The sequence below is a fragment of the Onychostoma macrolepis genome, chromosome 03 (genome assembly GCF_012432095.1).
Source record: "Onychostoma macrolepis isolate SWU-2019 chromosome 03, ASM1243209v1, whole genome shotgun sequence".
Taxonomy (NCBI): domain Eukaryota; kingdom Metazoa; phylum Chordata; class Actinopteri; order Cypriniformes; family Cyprinidae; genus Onychostoma; species Onychostoma macrolepis.
The window spans coordinates 35,195,030-35,206,334 of record NC_081157.1 but is presented as its reverse complement, the minus strand read 5'-3'; the positions used below and the strand labels follow the sequence as shown (position 1 = coordinate 35,206,334).

At 38.7% G+C, this 11,305-nt stretch overlaps 4 protein-coding genes across 4 annotated transcripts; all 4 read right to left on the bottom strand.

The window, feature by feature from the left end:
* Positions 1 to 615: 615 nt before the first annotated feature.
* Positions 616 to 1,998, bottom strand: LOC131537997 (Ig-like V-type domain-containing protein FAM187A). The gene has a single exon (XM_058771779.1). It carries the CDS (start codon positions 1,996 to 1,998, stop codon positions 721 to 723), a length of 1,278 nt encoding a protein of 425 aa, XP_058627762.1. The 3' UTR covers positions 616 to 720.
* A 77-nt stretch (positions 1,999 to 2,075) lies between these two features.
* Positions 2,076 to 3,889, bottom strand: ccdc103 (coiled-coil domain containing 103). Its single transcript, XM_058768213.1, has 5 exons — positions 3,879 to 3,889; positions 3,360 to 3,398; positions 3,147 to 3,260; positions 2,594 to 2,723; positions 2,076 to 2,498 (listed from the first exon to the last, which is right to left on the bottom strand). The coding sequence occupies exons 1-5, from the start codon at positions 3,887 to 3,889 to the stop codon at positions 2,076 to 2,078; spliced, it is 717 nt and encodes a 238-aa protein (XP_058624196.1).
* Positions 3,890 to 4,183: 294 nt separating this feature from the next.
* Positions 4,184 to 6,529, bottom strand: rpl23 (ribosomal protein L23). The gene is made up of 5 exons (XM_058771780.1): positions 6,384 to 6,529; positions 5,263 to 5,346; positions 4,834 to 4,962; positions 4,559 to 4,672; positions 4,184 to 4,310 (listed from the first exon to the last, which is right to left on the bottom strand). The coding sequence occupies exons 1-5, from the start codon at positions 6,394 to 6,396 to the stop codon at positions 4,228 to 4,230; spliced, it is 423 nt and encodes a 140-aa protein (XP_058627763.1). The 5' UTR covers positions 6,397 to 6,529; the 3' UTR covers positions 4,184 to 4,227.
* Positions 6,530 to 7,406: 877 nt separating this feature from the next.
* si:dkey-283b1.7 (brorin) lies at positions 7,407 to 10,849 on the bottom strand. The gene is made up of 3 exons (XM_058770965.1): positions 10,389 to 10,849; positions 9,599 to 9,728; positions 7,407 to 8,725 (listed from the first exon to the last, which is right to left on the bottom strand). The coding sequence occupies exons 1-3, from the start codon at positions 10,740 to 10,742 to the stop codon at positions 8,469 to 8,471; spliced, it is 741 nt and encodes a 246-aa protein (XP_058626948.1). The 5' UTR covers positions 10,743 to 10,849; the 3' UTR covers positions 7,407 to 8,468.
* Positions 10,850 to 11,305: the final 456 nt, after the last annotated feature.

Sequence of the window (11,305 nt, the reverse complement as noted above, 5' to 3'; positions counted from 1 at the left end):
CAGCCAGAGCCCTGACTTAAACCCAATTGAGCATCTCTGGAGAGACCTAAAAATGGCTGTCCACCAATGTTTACCATCCAACCTGACAGAACTGGAGAGGATCTGCAAGGAGGAATGGCAGAGGATCCCCAAATCCAGGTGTGAAAAACTTGTTGCATCTTTCCCAAAAAGACTCATGGCTGTATTAGATCAAAAGGGTGCTTCTACTAAATACTGAGCAAAGGGTCTGAATACTTAGGACCATGTGATATTTCAGTTTTTCTTTTTTAATAAATCTGCAAAAATGTCAACAATTCTGTGTTTTTCTGTCAATATGGGGTGCTGTGTGTACATTAATGAGGGGGAAAAAAAAGAACTTAAATGATTTTAGCAAATGGCTGCAATATAACAAAGAGTGAAACATTTAAGGGGGTCTGAATACTTTCCGTACCCACTGTATATACAACATAATCAATCAGAAAAAAAACAAAACATAAAATAGATTGTAAAATCACTTTTGAACCCTCACTGCACAATATGTAATGTTTCTCTCTTTTTCTACAATTCTGTATTTAATAATGATTATTTAAATGTTTTCACAATAAAAGAGACATACATAATGATTTATTACCATTGTCACTCTCTGTTAAAAAACAAAAACATTCAAATTCAGAAAATTCATTAAGCAGCATATTTATTAAATTTCACCTTGCACTTCACATTAAATGTGCATCAGTATAACTACAGCAAATTCAAGTTAATATCTACAGATGTTTCTTCCTTGCTTATCTGCCAAATAAATCTGACTATCACAGTGAGGAGAAACATAGCAGAAATGCCAGCGTAGCAAGCAAGTATAACTTGTAGCGCATAGACAGACTCTGGGTCCGAGATTTGACGCAAACGTCCCAGGCGCAAATACACCCCCAATCTGATCTCTGCAGCCAGCTCTCCTTGGAGCCAGCAGAAATAGGAGCCTTTGTCTTCCAGCCGCACGGGTCTGAAGTGTAGGTGGTGACCGGTGTCAATGAAGACACGAGACGTCTTATTCAGTCCCTCCATATACTGAGAATGGTAAAGCGGTGCTGAACCTTTATCCCAGGCAACAGCATACTGCGGTTTGGCACCAGGACAGGTCAAGATCAGATCAGAGTCTGTGGGGTGGTTGTGAAAGTGGATGGTGACACCTGAAGAAGATCGATCGTCAGACTCAAGGAACTTCAGCAGAGCTTGTCTCTCTGGAGATGTCGTAGGTTTTGGAGGACAGGGGGTGTGACAGTTCCTCACCTCAAGTTCGGCTCCGTAGCTACTACCAGAAAGGCCAAACTGTTGGGGAACGGCTGAGGAACCACAGGGAGCCTCTGTGTCCGATTCACGCTGATAACGTACATGGAGGTAAATGCTTTTGATGTAACAAAGTCCTACACGCATATGCTCCCCCCGGATGTCACAGCGGTCACATTTAGACCATGGCCCATACCTGGTGAACACCTGAAACTTTTCAGTTTTTATGCTGATGAGCTCTGCTTCTTGTACTTGAGTCCTTTGTTTGACGTTCCAGGGAAATAAAACTTTATGGACCTCCTGGACATCAACATCGTAGCCGTAGAAGAATTCACCAGAGGCCGTGCCACAGATATAGTGCCCTGAGTCAGCTTTCTGCACCCTGAAGATGAGAAGACTGAACAAACGGATGGAAAAGCGACTACGCAGATCGGACCCTCTGCCAACTTTGGATGATTCCACCACCGTAGTGCCCTCAAAGTCTGTGAGGACTTTGGTGTTCATGGAGCCAACTTGTTTTTGATAGTACCATACCACTGAATGAGTCTCCTCTGATTTACAGTGACAAGGAAGTTCAATGGTCATATCAGCTAGGAAGGCAGCAGAGTCAAAGACAAGAAATGCAGGACAGGCCCTGCTGGCAAATATGTCCTCCTTATCTTCAGGAGCCTCGTAGGCTGAAAGTAACAATGGGCAGATGGCCCAAAAACAAATGGCCAGCACTTCTCTTAACATATTTCTGCCAGCACAAAAAATGAAAGAATTATACAATAAAAACTGTTTAAGAAAAAAAACTGGAATTTCAATATGAACTATTTTTGGATGCCATATTTTCCCATTAACGCTTTCAGTTTTGCTGTAAGACTGACCTCACAAACCATTGAACTGTCAGAAGAATCACCTGCTGCAATTTGTAGCTTGTGGAAAAGCTCCTCACAGGCTTTTTGTTCTGCCTGACTAAGAAGAGACAGGTTAAGGCCAAATCGGCCAGTTCTGGAAAGGCCGTCCAGCACTCCGATCACTATTTCCTCATCCCCTGACTTAAGACACTGTGACAGAATCAGAAGGAACTCGCCGAGAAGACCAAGGCCAACCTCAGTTCTGAAGATTTCCTGGAGAGCCTTGCCTCCCAGACTCACGAGGAGACTGTACTTTTCCAATGAGCTTCCTGCAAACCTGCGCCACTCACGAATGAATTCTGATGCACTTCTTGGCTGGATCTCAGATAACTTTGGCTAAAAGTAAATTCAGAATTTAATTCGTTTTACACTTATTGTGAGATCTAGCATTGGGACAACATATAGATGATTTGTATCATAAAATGTCTCACCTGGACCTCCTCAGATAAAGCACTTTCATGCTTTGTGCCAAAAGCGATAGGATTCCATGGCTGCTTTCGAGGTGCACTAGAGATGTCCTTTCTGTCAAGGGGCTTTAAGTGAGATGCAAGTACTATGTCCCTGAAATCATAACATAAAACGGTTACAAGAGGCACCAGTTTTATTTTAGCATCAATGAGATACAAAAAAATATTTTTATTAATATTTCGAATGTTGATATTTTCTGTTTTCATTATCATTTTAGTAAGTTTTAGTACATTTGTTGTTTTTAGTCATTTTATTAATATTTTTTGAATGTCTATAGTTTTTTTATTTTTAATTAATGATTATTTTAGTTTTGGTTAATAATAATGATAACTTCTGCATTGGCAATTTATTTTTTCAGTTAACGTTTTTTTTATTTGAAGTATCATTTTGTGTGTGATTTTAGCTTTAGTTTAATAACTCTGATAGACACATGGAGTTGCTACTCGGTAAAATGGAGAGCTAAGGTTTCATAGCTATTAAATGTAAATTGTACAGTACAATAAAACAAAAACGTACCTGAATTCTTCATAGCTGGCGACATTTTGGTTTAAAGCACGAAATTTGGCATCATTTTCCCTCTGATATTTCCTGTCCGCTTCCAGCGCCGCTTGTAGCTCTTTTTCAAGAGAACTGAAATTTATAATATCAGATTTCTCCATACCTGCTCTTACGGTTACGTTAAAAGTCACCCAATTTACTTTTATGAGGAGAACTGATAATGTTATTTACCTCAAACGACAGAAATTCAGCAACTGAATGCCAGTACAGCTAAGGTTAACTTGCTAGCTCAAGCCTCCATAACAAACTGGTCTCCATAACAACCACGCAACGCATTCACGCTTCGGAGCTAGCAAGAAAGTATGATTGGCAGATCAGCGAAGCTCATTTAAAACACATGTATATATATATATATTGCAGGATATACTGTATAACATTACTAAAACACACACAAAAAGTACTAGAGTGTAATTTAGATTAAAAGATCATCATATAGACGTGCAGCTCGGATTGTATTTAGATCTCAAAAACAGTTGAACAATGTATTTTGTATTTTCTGTATTTATCTCTGCATAATCTAGTGTATGAGGTTTAAAAACGTATGTTTATTACCTTTCAATTTCTTAAATGCATACACAAGATGTTTTTTAACCAGGGAGTCTAGTAAGATGAAATTTCATGGTAACTTGTAAGACAAAGTTTCTCATTATCTGTTAAGAACTAACTGTAATTATAATTTTAAGGACTAACATTTCATTCATGCTCTTAAAGCACATAAAGAACACAGGCATTACTGAATAAATGTAGTTTTCATATACTCGTTTGTCAAATGTCAATACAATATTTATCGCGCAAACGTATTTACCACATGTACTTAAAATGATAAAAAAAAAAAAAAAAAAAAAAGTATGCTCAGTTTGTAAAACTCTTGCATTAAATATCTATAATCATGTTATAATCAATATCATAAAATGTTTACACAAATTCAAAATATTGCATTTTAACTTTACAGCGTCAAGACCAAACTCCCTGGAATCAACAGACAGTGACACACGTAAACTTTGAGGATTTTATTGAAAACGACAAGCCACATTTGCACTCAGGCGATGCTACCAGCATTGGAAGCAATCCTGGGCCACAGGTCTGCGCATTCCTTGGCTACGGGTCCTGTGATGGCTGAGCCTACAAAAGACAACAAAAACAACTTAGCACTTCACCTGAGCAAAATCCAGAACATCAAGTTAAAATGACAGGTCTCAAGAAGAACATGTTCCATCACGGATTGAGATTTAACAGCACATGGCGACTGCCATCTCACCCAACAGCAATGGGATTTATTATTCCTTCATTGACGACTCACCCAGCCACAGAGCAGACAAAGCAAGTGCTTTAAGAAGGGTACAAAACAAGATCGTATATCCGTAACTCACCTTTCATTTCTCCTTTGTTATTCACTATGACCCCTGCATTGTCTTCAAAGTACAGAAACACGCCATCTTTTCGCCGATACGACTTCCGCTGTCGTATCACCACCGCAGGATGCACTAGATTAAAAGGGGAAAGTTGTATAAGCATACATACTTGACCTCTAATTCAGATCAGCAACACTCAAACATCTCCAAGCCAAATACTGTTATTTGCACTCAAAAAAAGCATAAAGCTCAGGCTCCAGAAATGTGATAATTCAGGTTCTGCAAACACTCACCCTTTTTCCTGAGCTCTGGCTTGCCTTTCTTCACTGTGGCCATGACCATGTCGCCCACACCAGCGGAGGGGAGCCTGTTCAAACGACCCTTGATGCCTTTGACGGATATGATGTACAGGTTCTTGGCACCTAAGCAAGAGAAAATCCACAGATCAGCAGAAGTCAATAACAGAATAAACACCAACTCATTAGCATATTCTATAATATTTCATACAGACATACAGGTCTGCTAACCTTCAGCTGGGCCATCAAAAACAAGCTAACATTTGTTCCATCACGGATTGAGATTTAACAGCACATGGCGACTGCCATCTCACCCAACAGCAATGGGATTTATTATTCCTTCATTGACGACTCACCCAGCCACAGAGCAGACAAAGCAAGTGCTTTAAGAAGGATAACAAGCACAAATACTGGCAGATCTGTTACCTGTGTTGTCAGCACAGTTGATGACCGCTCCCACTGGGAGACCCAGTGAAATACGGAACTTGGCTCCCGATGACCCACCACGTCCTAAACAAGAGGATGAAAGCATTGAGAGTTTACAACGGTAGAATAAAACCAGAGGATGCCAGTCACATTTGCTTTTCACTTGGCTAACCAGTAAGAGTCTTCATTCACTTATAATTGATTGCCAAAATGTAATGACTTAATACAAACTACAAATACAAAAAAAAAAAAATCACACTGACAGTTGTCTACATAAGCAAACATTTTGCCACTAGAAAGACTCAAGTCAGTTACTTTAAAAGTATTTTCATCTCATCATGAAGGAAGGATCTGGTGCAACACTTTACAGTGATATAGGCATCAGTCACTATTCGCCTTCACTGCCATCTAAAAGACCCAACTAAAGTGAATGGTGGATAAGGTTGTCATTCTGCATAAAGCAATCGTTTTCTACAAAAAAAAAATTAAGAAATAATAGTTACAGGTTTCTAACAACGTGTTCATTTTAGGGCGAGCTAACGTTGTCTAATTGCTATCGATACGGTTGTGAGTTACAGTAGTGAACTGACATTTGCTACCTGCCTAATTCCACTCGACACAGTTAACGTATTACATTTTTATGAGGACAATAATACTTCAGAATATATTAACCCTGCAGTCTGTTTGCCTGGTCTAGAATGGTTGAAAATCTCAAATATATGCATTACGCATTCAACTCGACAGCCGTGTTTAACGTTACCTGCTCCGCTGCATGTTAGTCAGTTCACTGATCTGTTAAAAATCACATTGCTTGTTTTAAGTCACAGTTAACGTGAAACCGTGTTTCAAAACCTGCTTTCGCACAACAAAGTTTGTGTCTGAAGTGTTTTAAAATCACACTGCTGGCTCCACGAGACAGAGTCTGTGCACTTAGCAAACATGGCTTCTCCAGCTAGCGGCAAATGTACTAAACTAGTTTCATCTAAGATAAACTTAACAACCAGCATCAATATGTCGAAAATATAAGTCCTCTATGATCAATTAAACCCATTTATTCCTTTGGGGGGCTTCAGCGCGTCTCATTTTAAGGATGATTATGGATTTTCATATGTGTTTCTTACCTCTCTTAGACATTGTCGCCGAAAGGGAAAGAGGAAGAGCGAGAAAGGGATGCTGGGATATAATCGTGCGCGTGCCACAGCTCTCACAGCATCCGGCGCGCACTTCAACGCCATCATTCCTACATCGCCACCTAGTGATCCGTATGTATATCTTGCTAATGCATTTTCGTTGTGACTTTTAGCCACTAATAATAGATTTATATATACCAGGGGTGTCAAACTCAGTTTCTGGAGGGCCTCAGCCCTGCACAGTTTAGATGCAACCCTAATTAAACACACCTGATCCAGATAATCAAGTCATTAAGGCTTATTTGAAAACTACATGGTATGTGAGTTGGAGCAGGGTTGGAACTAAATTCTGCAGGGCTGCGGCCCTCCAGGAACTGAATACTAAATATATATAGCCCAGGGGTTCTCAAACCTGTCCTGGAGGACCCCTAGCCCCTAGCCCTGCACATTTTGTATGTTTCCCTTATCAGACACACCAATTCATGTCTTGCAGTCTCCACTAATGAGCTGATGAGTTGAATCAGGTGTTTTAGATAAGGGCGACATACAAAATGTGCAGGGCTAGGGGTCCTCCAGGACAGGTTTGAGAACCACTGCTGTAGCCTATATATATTTAATTATTTTTTTAAACTTATTTGATTACCTTTTAATTTTTACTGTATCCCCCATATGTTCTTGTTCTAATGCTTGTCTGTTTCTTGAATAATATAATCTGTGAATAAAAAGTTTATTAAATTAGAAAAAAATGAAATGAAATAATGTTCAAACCCCACTATGTTTTAGCTATACACTAAATATTTTTGATTGAACTTAATGCTTTAATCTTGACTCACAGTTGCAGATGCAAAACATGTTTGTAATTCATAAAGTCAGTGTTGCCATTATATTTCCATGCATTTTGTAAATTATCTGTGTTGAAGTGTTCATTGAAATGGTTAAAATCAGCAAAACATAAAATATGCAATGATTCAGATTTTTAAATAATGAGACAAGGAGAAAATACTCAAACCTGAGATGATTTTAATACTTAAATTATATGTTTCCATTTGACCAGCCCTTTGAAAATATGTTTCTTATTGCATGCTCCACTTCCTATCTAAACAAGAATGTTAATCTACTTTAAGGAGAACATCATTTTACTGGTTATATCTATACAATGTGATATTTTGTAAATGTATTATCATGAAGTTGTTAATTAACACGTCATATTGGACATGGAATAAATCATTTAAACATCAAACAATATTCAAGACTTCTAAAGTATGTAATGTGCCCATTAACACAACATGCAACAAAAATGAGATGGAAAAATGGGAAATCATTTTTTTAACACGATGCTCTATATTTAAACGTAACGCTGCATAACTGCTTCTTAGTAAGAAGTCGACAACATGATATACAGTAATGTACACATATTACACTACCATTCAAAAGTTTGGAGTCGGTAAGATTTTTCAAATGTTTTAAGTATAGTCTCACCAAGGCTGCATTTATTTGATCACAAATACGGTGATATATTGAAATATTATTGCAGTTTAAAATAGCTGCTTTCTATTTTAACATATTTTAAAATGTAATGTATTCCTGTACTGGTCGAGCTGAATTTTCAGCAGCCCTTACTCCAGTCTTCAGTGTGACTTCAGAAACCATTCTAATCTGCTGATTTGGTGCTCAAGAAACCGTGATACATTTTCAGGATTCCTAGTTGAATAAAAAGTTCAAAAGGACAGCATGTATTTGAAATGGGATTTTTTTGGGGGGGAAAAACTGGATTGGAACATTGTCAATGTATTTAATGCCACTTTTGATCAATTTAATGTGACCTTGCTGCATAAACGTATTTATTTTAAAACTTACTGACCCCTAATTTCTGAACAACAAGTGTACCATGTATAATAATGGAACATTTTATTAGTGCATGTTGCTTGTCAGTGGGTTGCTGATCTGGGTCAGGATGGGAGGGGGTGGTGAAGTTGGCTAAAGAGGTCAGCACTGGCAGTTATCCCAGCGCAGGTTGTGTTTACCCCTGCATCCCCTCCTGCCTATCAGGAGAGCCGGTGCCAGGCACACTTCGCTTCACGGGATGGCATCCAGCCTGGGCGAGAACACTCTCTCTTTCTCTTTCTCTTTCTCCGTCCCCTGCTCCTCCATCTGTTTGGATGTGTCGTCGGAGTCAGTGGCTTCATTGTCTGCTCGTTGGCGCTCCTCACAGGTAGCGTGAGGGTGCATCTGCCACGTTCCGTCCCGGTAGGTGCAGAAACACACCGTCCGCTCATCAATCTCAACACGTTCTCCAGCCGAGATCACGCGATTTCCAACAAAGCAGTTTGGCCCTATGAAAAAGAGACATGAAGACATGAAGCTCAGGATTTGGTTAGAATTAGAGCCACCCTTGTAGGAATTAGTTCACTCAAAAATGAAAATTCTGTCATCATTTACTCACCCTAATGTCATTCCAAACCTGTATGACTTTTATATGTTCAGTGGAACCCAAAGTAAGACAAGTCAGTGGAGTCCAAAACAAATATCTTCTATTGTGTTCTCCAGAATTAATAAAGTCATGCAGGTTTGGAACAACATGACGGTGAGGAAATTATGATAGAATTTTTATTTTTGGGTGAACTATCCCTTTAACCACTATTGTCTATTGGATGATTGATCTCATATAGAATTTGTCAGGCATATACACACACGAATGCATCACGTATTTCGTATTTAAAGCATCTTTTGTTTTGAAATCTGTACACATAATTACCAGATTCTATATAAACATTACATACACAAACTATCACACACAATCTGTCCACCTCATGCCTTCTGTTGTCAGGGATGGCCCAATGCCCCATAGTGCCTGCGCCATCCCAGCATGCCGTGAACTAGTTCCTATTTATAGACGGCATGGTAGTAAGCAATCCATCGAACAATTCCATTGCATCATTATTTTTCCATGACATCACCATGAACTATGCAGCAATCAAGAAGAAATCAATCAAAAACAAGAGGTGAGGGCTCCAAACATCATCTATGAAACTTCATTATTGATCCTCAAAACACAACCTTACAGGCCTCTCAGAACACAAACAGGTCTCGACAGATGCATGCGATGCAGATGCAGGTGTTTGTTAAAATATTATGTTATTATGTTAGTGTTAACGGCGTTGGACGGACAGACATGCACATGAGGTGTTGCATGTGTAAAAACTCACCATTTTTGCACACAGGACAGCAATGGTTGGGTTCGTATACAGGATTCACACAGTGTAAGGCAGGGCAGCCGGATATGGTGCAGTAAACTTCTCTGTTGACTTCACACCGGCAGCGCTCACAGGGTGACAACTGTTTAAAACAGGAATAAACAATCACCCTGGATTATACCATTTAAATTCACTGAGTACATAGTGGTTGGTGCAAGGAAATCTCACCTATTGTCAGATAACAGAAACATTTCAACCAAACTTAGATCAACGGCTCTGAACGGATTAATCTAAAATTATTTCTTTATATTTAAAAAAATTAAAAAATAAATAAAACTTAAGACTTAAAATATGTACTTTTAAAGTACTAACATAAACAATTTAGGGGTAAAGAAGATGTAGGCTACCTTTTAGATTTTTGTAACTTATTGCACCAAAGACTGTTTTGTAGCATTTTTTTTCTGAGCCTGTTTTGTTCCATAGTCTAGGTAGAATATGTTTTGAATATAAAAGTGTTTGACAAATGTAAATTTTTAAACATTAGTTCATTGACTAGACTTAGATAGACTAGATAATTATCATGCGATTTTTATGATGTTCCAATTCGAAACTTTTCATTTCCTGTAAAGTGAGCATACAGTGTTGTGATAAAACAAAACCAAACAATGCAAAACTTCTGCATTGTTGTAATAAACTTAAGAACGTTAGTGAAAAACAAATCAAAACGAAACATTATAATCATCATAAGAATGTCCATGCAGAGCAAAATAGTGCAATATATTGTATAAATGTATTGACTCACCCTAAATTCCTCCAGCATTCTGTAAGTTTTGCCCCCGTACACACAAACTTTACTGACAGCTTCACACACGGGGCAGCAGGACTTGTATGCGATGCGAGTGCATCTCGGGTGTATACGCGGGCACTTGGGTCGGACACACACGGGTCCATCATCTGTGCAGGTGCAGGGACACGCTGTGGAGCTCGGATAATAAACCTCTCCGATGCTATAAACAAAACCTTGATCGTCGATACAGAATTTGCCGCGATAGTCACCGAATTCGTATTCCAGCTCGGATTTTGAAGAATACTCTGATGCGCTTTGGAGAACGAAGCACTGGAGTGCAAACAAGATGCAAAGGACGAGAGATCGCATCCTTACTGGCAGTATGTTGTGGTCTGGATTGTCATCATGCGCGTGGGGCAGTGCATAAACATATGCCCAATGACATACACAAGAGAAAATGACCCTCCTCTGAATGTCACCATCAGCTCTGAACAAACAATCTTATGCAGACAACTGTATTTTTTATGCAAAGTATGGCTTCAATAAGAAAACTTTTTCTTTACATTTACTTTACTTTAGGAATAGCACGTGCTTATGTTACATCTTTAGAATAATTAAACATATTTGATAATGTTTTTAACGTTTTCAAAACTATTCCTAAAGACTTTTCCCGAAAAATATGGAATATGGAAGTGGTGCATGGATGCACACCTGGCCTGGGGTACATGTATCTCACGTGAAGAAACATTCAAGTCTACCAGTGAAGATTTTTTTCATTATCAAATACACTACTTTTATTCCGTTTTCGCCATCTGCTGGTCAAATGACTGAAATGCATCACAGTTGAAGAATCCAATCTCTTTTTTGTACATTTCATGTAACTTTGGCATGCTTTGTCTTTTAAGACATGCGAAATAAACAAACTGTCCCAG